Here is a 14074-nt window from a genome sequence, read left to right as displayed (position 1 = left end):
CACTACTTAACATACTACCGTAGTTAAGGCTTTGCAACTATTGAATACACACACAAACACACACACACACACACACACAATAGTACCGGGAGTGTGTCTGCTCATGCATACAGTTTTGTGTGATTTGGGGTTGTGAGTGTGCACGTATGTTTGGGATACAAAGCTTTTTGGTAAATGTCCCACAAATGGATGAACTAATTAGTGATGTAAGCTGTGGAGGGCTAATTTATATCTTTAATGTATCCCTCTTTCCCTCTCTCTCTCTCTTTTTTTTTGTTCTTTCCAGGAAAATACATGGCAGGCTGCTCCTTGTGAAGAGGCGTGGCTAAAAACTACCTGCTGTGAAGAGGCGTGGCTAAAAACTACCTGCTGGACTACTGGTTACTACGGGAGATAGGAGTCTTGAACTGGTTACTATGGAGATTGGAGTCTTGAACTGGAACATTTTGGAAATTGCAGTCTTATACTGGATATGGGGGATTGGGAGATGTCTTATACTGGCTGGGTATGGGGGTGGCAGTGGGTTGGAGATGGGGGATGGTATTGGGGATGGGGGTGGTTACTACTGGCATACAGTTTGCACTTTTAGCCCACTGAGCCAGGTGAGGGGAGAGGTGAGGGGAGAATGACACACACACACTGACACACACACACACTGACACACACACACTTAAATAATTCAGTACACACACTTCCTGAAAAACAGTGGATCCAAAAGTCCTTGCTGCTACTGAGGACCAAGTTGAGTTCTGGCCTGGCCTTTTCTATATCTCTGAACCTTTCCTTTCCTCTTTTTGGATTGCAATCCAAGATTTGTACTTGTGGTAGAATACAGCACAGCTTTGTTTTCACTAAAGCCTCCCTTTGTCTGTTGTATAAACTGTCAGTAGTAATGCTTAGCCAGAAACTATTTAAAATAAGGAAGAAGGAAAAAAAAGCATTTGTGAAGGAAAAACCTTTTGAGCGCACATTAAGATCCATGTTTTCTAGTTTTAGATGATTCTTGTCATTGGAACCTGCTTGTGTGTGCATCAGTAAGGGTGTTTGGGGTGAAGGGAGGAGTTTTCAGTCGCCGTGGCTGAGTTCTTTGCACTGTGAGTGCCGCTACTTTCTATGTACATTTTAAATATATTTATAAAATTCAATGCTTCTCTGTACATGGTTGCTGTTTTGGTTATTGACTATATGAGACTGAAGAATGAAAATGGAGCAAATGCAGCTTACACCAGTTTCATTTTTATTTATTTTTTTAACCGGTACAAAATACAATCGAACTATGCAGTTTGTTACAGTCTTTCTGTCCTCAGGCTGGGTAAAGAAGTCAAGAACAGTTTTAAAAATACACAAAAATAAAGTATCAATATACTTGTGAGAAGAAATCAGACCTAGTCCAATAAAAATAATCCTCAACCAGAAATCTAAACAGCATTACAAAAAAAGAAAAACAAAACAAAAAAATCAATGACAGATAATATTTTTCCCCAAACACTCTATAAAGGCAAGTTACGGAGACAGGCACAAGTTAAAGAACATGGAATACAAAGCTTTACCCAGGTCTTCAGCTCAGGACTTGGACATATCGTACAGCTACTGGAATGGGCCAAGAGCAGGGACAAGAGTGTAGTGTACCACCAGGCTTCCCTACGTGGACAACCATCGCTAATAAATATGGGAAACAGTGGGACAGGGAGGGGGAGTGCAAGGACACAGGGGGTGGGGGCGGGTGGTTAGCAAGTTGTACCAAGAAGGAACGAAACTGGGGGTTTTGCTGAGGAGGAATAAAAAGTTAAAATATCCACAGACCACAGTGGCCAATAGCTACACATTAGAAATCGCAGGGTGGGTTTTCTTCCGCCCACTCCCCCAACTAAATGATTGTGGGCTGGTACCAAGAAGGGGAATTCAGGGAACAACAGAACACTTGTGACAAGTGGCGGAGCGGAGGGGACAACGTGTGAGGTGCAGCCAAGGTCCGTAGCTTTGGGACAATCCAACGCTTCTCAACCGGCTGCTATAGCGAACACATTCAACAGGTCTCTTTTGAACTGAACTGCAAACACCATCAAGAGGATAAAGGAACTTTTTAAAAAACTTTTTTTCCACAACCCATATATTTTAATAAGTGATCAATTTTTACTCTCCAAAGTCACTGCAATACATCAGGGGGGGCTTCAATGTCACTAATAATTCTCTTAAAAACTAATATAATTAAAAAGGCCATCCATGCACCCAGGATTATACTGAGTGTAAAGTCAAACACATGACAGGTAAATATTAATGTGATTTACACCATTTTGCTGCACTGCCACGGGGAGGCACAGGTTCAACCGTCACTACTGCACTCAGGAAGTGCGAAGAGGAGGGGCGGGGCATTTCATGGGGCCGATGAAGAAGACCCACCCCGAAGTCTGCATATCTCAGGCACAGCACAGAGGCAGAGGAGTGTCCTGAACACCCCCTGAATTAACACCCCTCCAATAAAAACTTCCAGGTAAGTCACACATATATGTACACCTCATTGTACTCTGAACGAACAGGTTTCACTGATAAATCACCGTCTGTCCCACCACTTAAAAATCTCAAATGCACCATACACACCAACACAAACGTTAACACAACAGGGCTGATCTTGGGTGTGTAAGGCTCACTGGAATAGTCATTTGTTTTTAAATGTACAATGTACAACAGGCCTGATTTCTCTCAGTGCTAAAAACCAAACTACTTTGGCAGACGTGTCTCAAGCAATCAGGTTGATGACATCATAGCTGAAGCCATATGTAGTTTTTACATACATATGCCTATAAAAACATTTACATTTTTTTTTAATTATTAAAAATTAGTGAGGCAGAGGAAACGTGGCTTTTAAAGATCTAGAGGGAGGGTAATAAAAATATACAGTGTGGATAAAATCTCAGAGCAAGCCACACGGGCCACTGCTAGGGTGGGTGCAAGAGGCAGGTCAGGCCACAGCTAACCTCCACCCGCCTCCACCCCACCTCAGGCACCGTGCAGTGGGATCTCATATGGCCAAGGGCTCCATACTGCAGTCTGCACCACGCAGGCTCACTCTGGGGCAAGAGGAGAGAGAAAGAGAGCGCCCTCTTCTGGACTGACCGTTATAGGGAGGATTTGAGGAGTGAGCAGATAAGAGGAGATGAGGCGTGCTGGGCTTTGGACTGACGAGTCGTAGTCGTAGTCGTAGTCGTAGCGACGAGCACATCAGCTTGGGGAGTGCAGCGTTAGTGAGTTTCTAAGTCTCTATAGCTCCTACGGTTCTAAGAAGGTGCATCAGAGCGCTTTCTCTCTTGAGGTTACGGAACGTTACATTCATTCTGTGTTAAAGAGGCACCGCTAGGAGGTACTGTAAAGAGGGAGGAGGGTGTGACAGGTGATTGGAGGCTGGAGGTTCTTAAGGTAAGTTTTGGGTTGTTTTTTGTTTAATCATACTTGTGATATATATTTTTTTCCTTTTAAAATCTCTAAGGCACTGGAATAACAACTAGCTATGGCACAGCTCTCTAACAGGACCACTCATACAAGGTAACAACCGATTCACAGTCACAGACGGGGTGGGGTTGGGGCTTGGAGAGGAGTCACTCCGGCACAGCAGGGGAGGCCAGGGCAAGAGAACACAAGGCAACTAGAACAACACGCAACCCAGCCACCCCTTTTCTCTGGCAGGCTACCACTCTCTTCTCCCAGGAACAACACACACGCACACACACACACCCGCAGACCTGCAACACACGCACGGCTGAAAGGGATAGCACATCACATCATCCCTTCCAGTGCTGGGCTGTGGGGGTCTGTGCAGGAACACACACACAAACAGGGTAGACTGGTCAGCTGGTGACTAGGGGTGTGCATGTGTGTGTGGAGCAGAGGGAGCGGCTCAGATTAGATCTCCTGTAGAGAGTGGTTGAGCTCGATCCTTTCCCTCTTCACCGCCGGCTCACTGGGGCCTCGCGACACATCCCCATCGCTGCCCAGATCACTCATGTCGTCAGAGAACGATGGATCTGTTAGGACAGAGAGAGGAGTGAGGGAAGAGGGGGTTACACTCGGTGAAGGGTGTGTGTGTGTGTGTGCGTGCGTGCAAAAACGCAGGACTCACCTTTATCCATCAGCACAGGCATCATGGAGTTGAGGTCGCTGAACTGAGGGTGAAGAAAAATAAGAGCATGCTGAAATCATTGTCATGTTCATACAGGTTGGATTTGAAAAAAAAGAGAAAAAAAAAGTCATAAAATGGACGGAATGGGAAAAGACTTGCTTGCCTAATGCATGCAGTGTAGCTGTACCATGATGGTAAATAAATATGTCCGGTCTGTAAGGACAGGGGCCTATACTGTACTAAGAAGCTGGTTCAGGAGTAAACCAAGTGAAGTTAAGAGGTAAATCATATAATAGAAGAGCCTGGAGTCCTCATTTCCTACTCACTTCTCCCATGACGGCGATGGGCGTCTCCCCTGTGGCCTGGGCCACGCGGTGCTCCACCAGGTAGAACATGTACTCGTCGTACAGCAGCCGGATCAGGTGGAAGGAGCCGAAGCTGGCGGCACTGCGCAGGGTCAGGTCCCGAATCACCATGGAGCTGCAGGGGGGAGGGAGAGGTCAAAGGTCAGCAGGATAGGAAGGAGGTGAGGGACGAAAGGGAAACGGGGTGGTCTTCCTATTATCCTAACTCCCATCCACCCTTGTGCTTGAGGCCTCGTGATGACATCATTGACGACAGAAGTTTCATTCAATCAATCTCGCAAAAGCGCAATTCAATGCACAGCATAGTCTCCATTTTCAGTACTAATGAAAGTCCTGCACCAGGGCCTATCTAAATTAGGAGCAATAGACACAGTATTAATCCTAAAGGAAATTAAGACGCCCATTCTGCATGTCTACCCTTTGGCGCAGCTGGCATTGGAGACGTATTTGATAAGAATTGCTTGTGATGTTAGTAATCTTCAAGAGAGAACAGTAATCACACATCCCACTAATCCTTTACCACCGTTTGCCATCAGTGTCAGTCATTGATGAGTAACATATTTTATTTAAATACTGAACCAGTGAATGTTTGCATTGCACTGTTTGATAAGGAAAATTCAGAGCTTCAGGTTCCTGTTTTGGAAGAGAGCGAGTATGCTCAGGTTTTGTATGCTCAGGTGAGGACTAAATGGGAGGTGGACTCCAGCATTGTATGCAGCCATTTTGTGGGTTTGTTTAGTGTGCACAGGTGGTGGAAGAGCAGGGGGGGTGGACTGGATGAGGCATAGAATAGAATAGAATAGAATAGAATAGAATAGAATAGAATAGAATAGAATAGAATAGAATAGAATAGAACAGAATAGGTGAGAGGAGGGCGGGGTAGTGGGGGTGCCCTGGCATTGTACCCAGGTGGGTAGAGTGTGACTGGGTAGTGGGGGGCAGAGATGGCAGATGGGCCGAGAGCAATATCCTTCATGGAACTGATGAGCACACCAGAGGGGTTCACTAATCTCCCCCACCCCCTTTAAGCCATGCCGAGGGATGCTCTATAGCTGAACCCTGGACATGACATCCCATTATGGATAGCCATCATGAATCACAACAAAGGAGACAGGACAACACTAGTTACTTGTACTTTATTGCCGTCTCCTTTGTTTTGAATATTTCTTAAGGAATCAGGGCCCAGGGCCCAGTTGCTCTTTACTTGTGTTGAGTTGAGCGTGTTATAAAGCTTATTATCATGAGGTGCCATGATGGCCAATGGTGGCGTGGATTTTTATTTCTCTTCTTTGATTGGCTCTTTGTTTTTTCCACGTGTCCCCCCATAACTTACTTATTATTACTATTTTTTTTTAAGCGCTTTAGAAATAGACGTGCACAGACTTGGCATTAGGACACAGAAGGGCAGAAGCTGTGTGTGTGTGTGTGTGTGTGTGTGTGTGTGTGCGTGCGTGCGTGCGTGCGTGCGTGCGTGCGTGCGTGCGTGCGTGCGTGCGTGCGTGTGCACATATACACGCGTCTCACCTGTAGAAGGACCACTTGAGCAGGAACTGTCGCGCGGCGCGGGGGAAGCTGGCGCTGCCCTCGTGGGGTTTGAGCACCTGGTTGACCACGTTGTCCAGCCAGGCGGCCCACTGGTCCAGGGAGCTCTGCTGCTGCAGCGTCACCTTGAAGTCCTGCTCCAGACGCTGCACCACACTCTCGTCACACTGGCACACCCACGACGCCTGCTCCTGGAGGGACAATACACACACGCATGCAAAGGGTTAGATGGGGAGTAACACACACACACACACACACACACACACACACACACACACACACACACACACACACACACACACACCAGAGGTTGCGCTAGACTTTTTTACAGTCCGTCATTTTGACGGACAGGGTCGAACAAAATCCGTCATCGCCTATTTTTTAAATTCTCCACCTCCTTTCTCAATGTGGGGGGTCGTGACCCCGCACCGAGAACAACACATGCGCAATTGCGGCCACTTGAGAGTAAACCGCTGTGAATACACCCCCTTTCACTCGACATTCATTCTCCAACTTCGAGGATGGAGTAAATTTTGCTGTCCACTTTCTCTCTCTGCCTCCCTCATTGCACTGTTTAAAAAGCTGCAGATATCTCTCATGACGCGCGTCTGCTTCAGTGTTCAGCGCTATGGTCACCACAAGCACTTTTTTAAAAGACGCGTGCAGGGCTTTATCCATCAGCTGTCAGTCACTCGTTTTGCTCTGATTAATGCACCGATTGTAATACAAAGGCGCAGTGTTAAATAATATTCGCGTTGGACTTCACATGCACAATGGAAAGGAAAGCCGTCTTGAAGCAGAAAGGTGTAGCCCAGACAGTAGATAAAGGCACTGAAGCCTACAACAGGAAGACGACCAGATTTCGCAAAACTTTGTTGAAAAATGTCAGCGACGGTAAAGGGAGCCTCTCCATACGTAGCCCCATAGGCTTATAGGCCTATGTTGGCTCTGGGAACGCGGCAAAGTTGTCTGAATAAAAAACATATCGCCTATAATGGGTGAACCAGCTATCGAAATGAGAGAAGGTTAGCCGTTTCTGGCAACGTTTGCCAAGTTGTAAGTTGCGTTGCCTGGTAATATTTAGGTTCTTGAATATCCGTCGTTTTTATTAGTTAATGTCCTGAAGCCGTTTTAGACCTGCGTTGCCTTTGAGTGAAGGTTCTGGCTAGCAAACGTGCTATTCGCAAGCGAGGAGTTATGAAAGAATGCTTCTATGAAGGGCGATAGAGGGACAACTTCGTCATTGGCAGAAAGTCAGATAGTCGGTAAATGTAGTAGGCCTAGGTCTACACATAGTTCTGAATCTTAAAGTCGAAGTCACACGTGTATGGTGGCAACGTCTTAGTTATTTTAATTCATTATTTTGAGCAAGTGCAGAGGCGCGCGCTCTGCTGCAGCCAGCCGCACAGCCCAGCTGCGGCGCATGGTATGACAAGCAGGGAGAGAGGGAGAAAGGCAAACGATAGTAGCATGAAATTATCTGCGCTGATAACTATGCCTAATTGAAATGCATATTTGCTCTACTCGATAGAGGCGTAGGCCTACTTAAACTTGTGATTTATTTATCATCACCCTGAATATTGATCCGTCAAAATGACGGACAGGCTTCAGAATTTTCCGTCATCCTTCAAAAAAATCCGTCAATGACGGACATTTGTCGGTTAACGCGACCTCTGACACACACACACACACACACACACACACACACACACACACACACACACACACACACACACACACACACACACACACACACACACACACACGCTCGCTCCTGGAGACGCGATACACACACATGTACTGTACAGCAGTGTTTCCCAACCTTTTTTGTCTTGTGTACCCCCCTAAGCCTTTTCATTGTGCCATGAGTACCCCCTACGACGTCATGTTCTATATCACTTTCTATATTCCAATGTAACTAAGCTCTATATACTGTATTTGCTAAAATTACATCTTTCCAAGTACCCCCTGCAGTGCGCTCGCGTACCCCTAGTGGTACACGTACCCCTGGTTGGGAACCACTGCTGTGCAGTATAATGTTAGATGGACATACACACATCCTGAAGGACTGCAAAGGATTGGTGAGGGAGAAACATTGTGATGAAACATGAAACGTGAAACTCATGCACACGCACACACACACACACACGCGCGCACACACGCACACACACACACTACTAGTACAATTACATGGAAACTATGCTTAATTTTCTGAGATCATATCAGATTATATTCGACTCGTTTATAAGGCTACTGACAGAAGAAGCTCAAATCCTACAATAAATAAAAGCTTCTCAGGTCACACCTGTGTTCACATTGCCACCAATAAACTCAGACTGACGGGATAACCAGTTTAGAGCTGATTTTAACTGAAGCGACACACCCTTAAGTTTCAGGGTGTGGTGCAGACACAAACAGACAGCAAGTGAGTGGGTGTCATCCGTCCACAAGAGGCCTTGTTTTTAAAGAGTGATTGAGAGAGAGAGAGAGAGGTGTGACATGGAAAAGCCTCTGCTACTGTATGAACTAAGCTGTTGAAATAAACACACTCAATACTGAGTGCCTATATGTGGAACCCAACCACATGAATCCAGAACAAGTTTTGGTGGAAAAAAGGTGGGAGTTTTTTTCTGATCACTAAAGCTCATATTTCTGTAATCTGCTGTTTTTGCAGAACTCTTCAACACACGCATAACTGTGTAGATGATCTGTGTAGATCAACTCTACACACAGAACTAAAAAAAGAAATGTTTTTGTACCAAATGGTTAACATACCCATCACACTGTTAGCCACTTAGTGCAGCAACTAGACACAGACAATAAGAATGAAAAACACTTTTCCCCTCTTTGTCTCTGTATACAGGTACACAATGTGTGTCATTTTGAGGAGGTTAGGAGTGTGTTCATCATCTGGAATTTGTTTGTAAAGCAGTGAGTTTTGCTTACAATTATGCAACATGTACCAAAACCTAAAACTGAGTGCAAAGCAGATGTGTGCTATTAGTTTGGCTAATTTGGTGATAGGTTTGAGCGTTTGAAGAGTTCCGCGAAACAGCCGAAGTTACAAAAAAATGAGCTTAAAGTGCTGATGACAGATTTTTTTTACGTTTTTTGATATGATATTTAACATAAAAAAGAACTCAGAATGATATATATATGAATTCTGGAAAGCACCTATTTTCCAAGTTATGATTTACAAACGCGGCTATTTTGGCGAATTTCACTGGGCGCAGCACCCTGGAGACCACTGATGATGAAGTCAAAAAATGACGTCAGCGACAGAAGTCTTCCTCTTCACTCACTTGCCGATGCCCGTGGTATTGATGGGACAGGAGGTGGAGCTGTGCTCTGAACATGTCAATTTTGGATAATTTCGGTACTTCCACATTAAAATAATTACTTGACTGTTCAGTTAAATGTCATACAAATGTGTGCTACTGTCATCCAGAGTGCAGGATTCAGGAGGGGGTCTCACATTTAGGCTAGTTTATCAGGCTAATCGTGTTGGTTTGCACATCGGATCCGTCGCCGGGGACAAGGCTACCTCTTCAAAGACCCGTCAAATCATGTGTTGTGAAACAAACGACGTGAAGGTACGTAACAGAAAACAGAAAAAAAAGAGTAAAATCACAATACCAGTAGTTCAAATTGAAATAATGTATTGGGTGTGAGTGAGATGTGGGAATAGCTGATGGCTCAATCTAGATTGTGTGTGTGTGTGTGTGTAGTCTGTGTGTAAAGGTAACATGGGGAGAAGTGGGTACCTGTACGTTGGCAAAGTCTACGCGGTTGAGGTCTGAGAGCATCTGGTTGATCTGGGAGGTGTTCTGCAGTACAGCGCGGGCCGCCTGGGCCAGGTGGTTCAGGGACGTGTAGCGCCGCAGGGTCTGGGCAAACGCAGACACTACCGCCACCTGCAGAGCCGGAGGAGAAGAGAGAGGTTGGCGTGTTAGTTGTGGCCATTTCACAGCCAACACGGGTAATCCACTTCACTCGACATCATCAAGACCAACAATCAAATAAATAAATAAATAAATACTTTAAGTAAGTTTGTTCACATCAACACACCTCGAAAAGTTTGAAATCCTTATGAAAATAGCTAATATAGTACCTTCTTAAAAAAACTGCTACCTTTTTATTCTCGGGTCAGACAGAGCGAGATACAATACGACACCCCACCACACACAGTCATCCAACATGATTGCAGACACACAAAACATCTGCTGAAGCAGCTAAACATGACTTAAGTTTCAGGTCAGGTGCCGTCAATCAACTATGAAACAGAATTGTTGGAAGTTGTGTTCTAAGCATTATGGTAACCATGCAAAATAATGTTTATTAAGAGCACTATGCAAAAGCCAGGCTAAAAGAAAGGCTAGATGTACACACCAAGGACTCGATGGAATACAAATGATTCTTTATACAACTGCATGCATGCCAGAGGCTGCCTCAATTGTTTACTTCTGACCAGAGTTGTATAACGTAGAAGTACTCTTACAGATGTAATTACAACACTAGTAGTATGACATTACGTAGTTGCAACCATGTACTAACTAACCAACTACTAGTTGTGTAATTACGTCCATAGCAGTACTTTTACGTCATACACCTCTGCTTCTGAAACCCGAATGCCTGAGCGGTAAATAATGTAGTGAATAGTGTATAAATGTCTAGGCAGGTGTGGTCCTGCCGCCGGTTGCCACCTTGGTGCGTACGGTCTCCTGAGGGAAGTCACACATGGCTGAGGTGAGCCAGTTCTCCAGGCTCTTGGCGAAGTTGCGGATGGCCTGAGTCAGGGTGCCTGCGGACAGAGGAGAGCAGCACACACACGCTTTAGATTCTTTTACACAACTCAGACAACAGCCATTTTGAATAAGCACAGTGTGTGTCATTAATAACAAACTTGACAAAATTACTGCACAAGGTAGCAGCACAAACACAGCTCCTCAGCTCACACATCACATGCTTATTTGATTCTTCTAAAAAGCTTAAGTAGCACTAATTTTGAAAGCACAATGTGAGTACTGTCAGTGTGTGCCGTTAACTAACTCACAACTGGATGTAAACTTGACAAAAAGGTTGTATAAGGAAAGCACTCCGATATGCTTCAATTGGTTTTATTGTAGCTAATATTTACCAGCCAAGGACTACCGACTAAAATAGCCTTGGCTAAATTTAGTGTCGGTATATCAATGAACAACTATCCATCGATGTACTGTGCATGCCTCCAAATAAACAAAACCAGTTACAAAAATAATCGGTCACTGGTGCGTAGAGAATATAGGACTAGCAGAATTTGATAATAATCTGCCCAGTAGTTGAAGCACAGTTCCCCGCATGATGTCCTGTACGGTAATTTCTGCTCTGATTCGAGCCTTGGTGTGATTGAGCCGTTGCACACATAGTCTGTTGCATCACATAAGACCGTGATTCACACTCCATGCATGCGCAAGCAAGCAAGAAAACTTTGGCGTCAGACCACTGTCTGCCTGAACGCGCTTACAGTCAGAGATCCATGTCGGTGCCTGTTCTCGGTCCTAATCTTGAACCGACTGACTCCAAAAATGAGATGGTGGTTCGGCGAACCAGGTTTGTAGTGAAGCACTTGGTTTCGGAATGCAACTGGTGTGGGAACGGGCACCAGCACTGCTCTAGGTGGCCTGAAAACAGTATTGCTGGATCTCAAATGGTGCACTTGTGCACTTCGGGCGCTATATTTCAGTGCGTATGGCGTATTGATTACGCATTGAAACATACTGTAGTACCGGAAGTGCACAAGTGCGCCATTTGAGATCCAGCACATGGCGTGAGGAGTGTGTGGTGTGGAGGTGGAGGAGTGGACTCACTGGGCACTGGTCTGAGCACGTCGGGGATGAGGATCTCCACCAGGGCCTGGTACAGGATGTGGTCACAGCTCCGCATCCACTCCTTCACCGGCTCGTACTTGCACAGTGCCACCAGCTTCTCATGCGGAATCACATTCTCCCCGTCCTCATCACTAGCAACACCATAAACACACACATACGGTCTTACAACGCCAGCGTTGACTACAAGCATCACATATGCATTACGTATTCCTATAATAGCCATATTGATGGTAATGGTTACAATGCCAGCGTTCACAACCAGTACCACATCACATACATTTATCTGCTCCTTAATGATAACTGTGTTGGTAATAACAGTAATGGTTATCCTAACCAACTCGGTGATCAATGATGTTACACTTGTAAATAAATTACTCATCGTCTTCAGAAACCACATAATACTATATTTGTTTTTATCTTGTGATTGTGTCAACAAAATAATAAAGACAAAAGACAGAGGGGTGTCGCGCCAGTAACTCCAGTCCTTGTGGGTGCGTTGGTTCCAAAGCGATAATCCACAGAAGCAAAGAGTACCGTAGAACTGGCACGCCAGGAGCCGATGCAATAGTTGATTTATTACTTTACATATGTACAAGTGATCAAGGTGCTACCCAAAAGTGCAAAACGTTTTCGGTCACCAGACCTTCCTCAGTGCAAGGTCCTCTTTTGCACTGAGGAAGGTCTGGTGACCGAAAACGTTTTGCACTTTTGGGTAGCACCTTGATCACTTGTACATATGTAAAGCAATAAATCAACTATTGCATCGGCTCCTGGTGTGCGAGTTCTACTCTATGCTTCTCTGAACAAAATCATAAATAAATAAAACAAAAAAAGAATTGAACTACCGGCAGTCCTCAATGGTTTTTAAACAAGAGAATGATGACAGAGGACAAGCTGCATCACCACTACTACTACTACTACCAGAGACTCAAGAGATTCTAGGAGTATCCAGGCTCTCTGCTACTACAACCACTAGCCACTGCTGACCTGTTGGTGATGGTGGTGGATCCGTCAGTAGAGGGCGCCCCTGAACACCAGAAGGACTGCCAGAGCTTCTCTATGTAGTGGAACTGCAGGTTCATCACAACATCCAGGGTTGCCTAAGACACAAAGAACACATTTGACACTCTTGAGTGACGCTCCCGGCCTAAAGTGATTCCTGCTTTGGTGTATTAAACCCCCTTCTTGCTGCCCCCCTTGGTAACACAGGGTGGTTTCCCGCCACCCTCAAAGCTCTGTCGCTCACACACACAGAGGAAATTATTGCCTAATACCTTTGTATGCATGTTTGTGTTGAAGGTGACAGCAGGCTCTACTCTATACTTCCTCATAGCTGCGACGCAACACTGAATCATCTCCCACGCAGTCACCGCACACACACACACACACACACACACACACACACACACACACACACACACACACACACACACACACACACACACACACACACAACGCCTCACTCTTGTCTCTCACTCACACATACACAGACAGAGACACACACACACAAAGAGCCAGTCATGCAGAGCAAGGGGGGTTGCTGATTCATTCACTCCCAATAAATCATTAACTCATCAGGGAGTTATGCCCCTGACCCACACACACTCCCAACACAAACACACCTCCAACTCGCCGCAGACTTGCACATTAAGATGCACAGCTTCGTCTTGCAAGTAAAAAGTCATCCTGACGGTCTTTGTAGAGTTCAAAGCAGATGTAAGTGCTGCAAAGGGGGCAATTCTGGAAATATTTTTGACATGACTCCACTCCACCTCTCTCTCCCTCTCTCTATATATCTCTCTCTCTTTTACTCTTGTGAGAAAAGAAAACAGACGGCCCATATCCTCATCAGTAAGGGTCATTAAAATACCCCAACTCCTCTTAAAACATTTTAAATACAGTTTTTGAATATGCCCAAAAGTCTCTGTGCGAGTCTCTGTATGAGAGTGGTATGTGACTGGAGTCTGTCAGAAAGGCGCCGGGTCAACAGGTCAGGGTTTGTTTGCATGGTTACCGTTTACGAACAAACAAAGATTTTCAAGAAATTTTGCAAATGCCTGAACGATTACTTTTGAATTAAAAAAAAAAAAAAAAACACAAACAAGACAGCAAGAGGAGAACATAAAGGAGCTTTCAGAGTTCATTCTGCTTTCCCTCTCTCTCTCTCTCTCTCTCTCTCTCTATTT

At 45.1% G+C, this 14074-nt stretch overlaps 2 protein-coding genes across 6 annotated transcripts in view; one reads left to right on the top strand and one right to left on the bottom strand.

Annotated features, from left to right (window-relative positions):
- The window catches only part of fcho1 (FCH and mu domain containing endocytic adaptor 1), a 71292-nt gene extending 70135 nt beyond the window's left edge, over window positions 1–1157 (top strand). For all 3 annotated transcript variants that reach the window (XM_063200721.1, XM_063200722.1, XM_063200723.1), the window contains one exon: window positions 287–1157. In XM_063200721.1, coding sequence (XP_063056791.1) covers window positions 287–315 — 29 coding nt within the window. In that variant the 3' untranslated portion in view covers window positions 316–1157. The remainder of the gene's footprint in view (window positions 1–286) is intronic.
- Window positions 1158–1216: 59 nt separating this feature from the next.
- Window positions 1217–14074, bottom strand: part of rfx2 (regulatory factor X, 2 (influences HLA class II expression)) — a 46192-nt gene continuing 33334 nt past the window's right edge. For all 3 annotated transcript variants that reach the window (XM_063200724.1, XM_063200726.1, XM_063200725.1), the window contains 8 exons: window positions 12876–12988; window positions 11868–12019; window positions 10725–10822; window positions 9786–9935; window positions 6004–6212; window positions 4441–4594; window positions 4115–4157; window positions 1217–4019 (listed from right to left, as the gene is read on the bottom strand). In XM_063200724.1, the coding sequence (XP_063056794.1) occupies window positions 3898–4019; window positions 4115–4157; window positions 4441–4594; window positions 6004–6212; window positions 9786–9935; window positions 10725–10822; window positions 11868–12019; window positions 12876–12988 (1041 nt within the window). In that variant the 3' untranslated portion in view covers window positions 1217–3897. The remainder of the gene's footprint in view (window positions 4020–4114; window positions 4158–4440; window positions 4595–6003; window positions 6213–9785; window positions 9936–10724; window positions 10823–11867; window positions 12020–12875; window positions 12989–14074) is intronic.

Source organism: Engraulis encrasicolus, chromosome 6 (genome assembly GCF_034702125.1).
Source record: "Engraulis encrasicolus isolate BLACKSEA-1 chromosome 6, IST_EnEncr_1.0, whole genome shotgun sequence".
Taxonomy (NCBI): domain Eukaryota; kingdom Metazoa; phylum Chordata; class Actinopteri; order Clupeiformes; family Engraulidae; genus Engraulis; species Engraulis encrasicolus.
The sequence above is the reverse complement of the archived record's forward strand: the minus strand, read 5'-3'. Positions and strand labels throughout refer to the sequence as shown.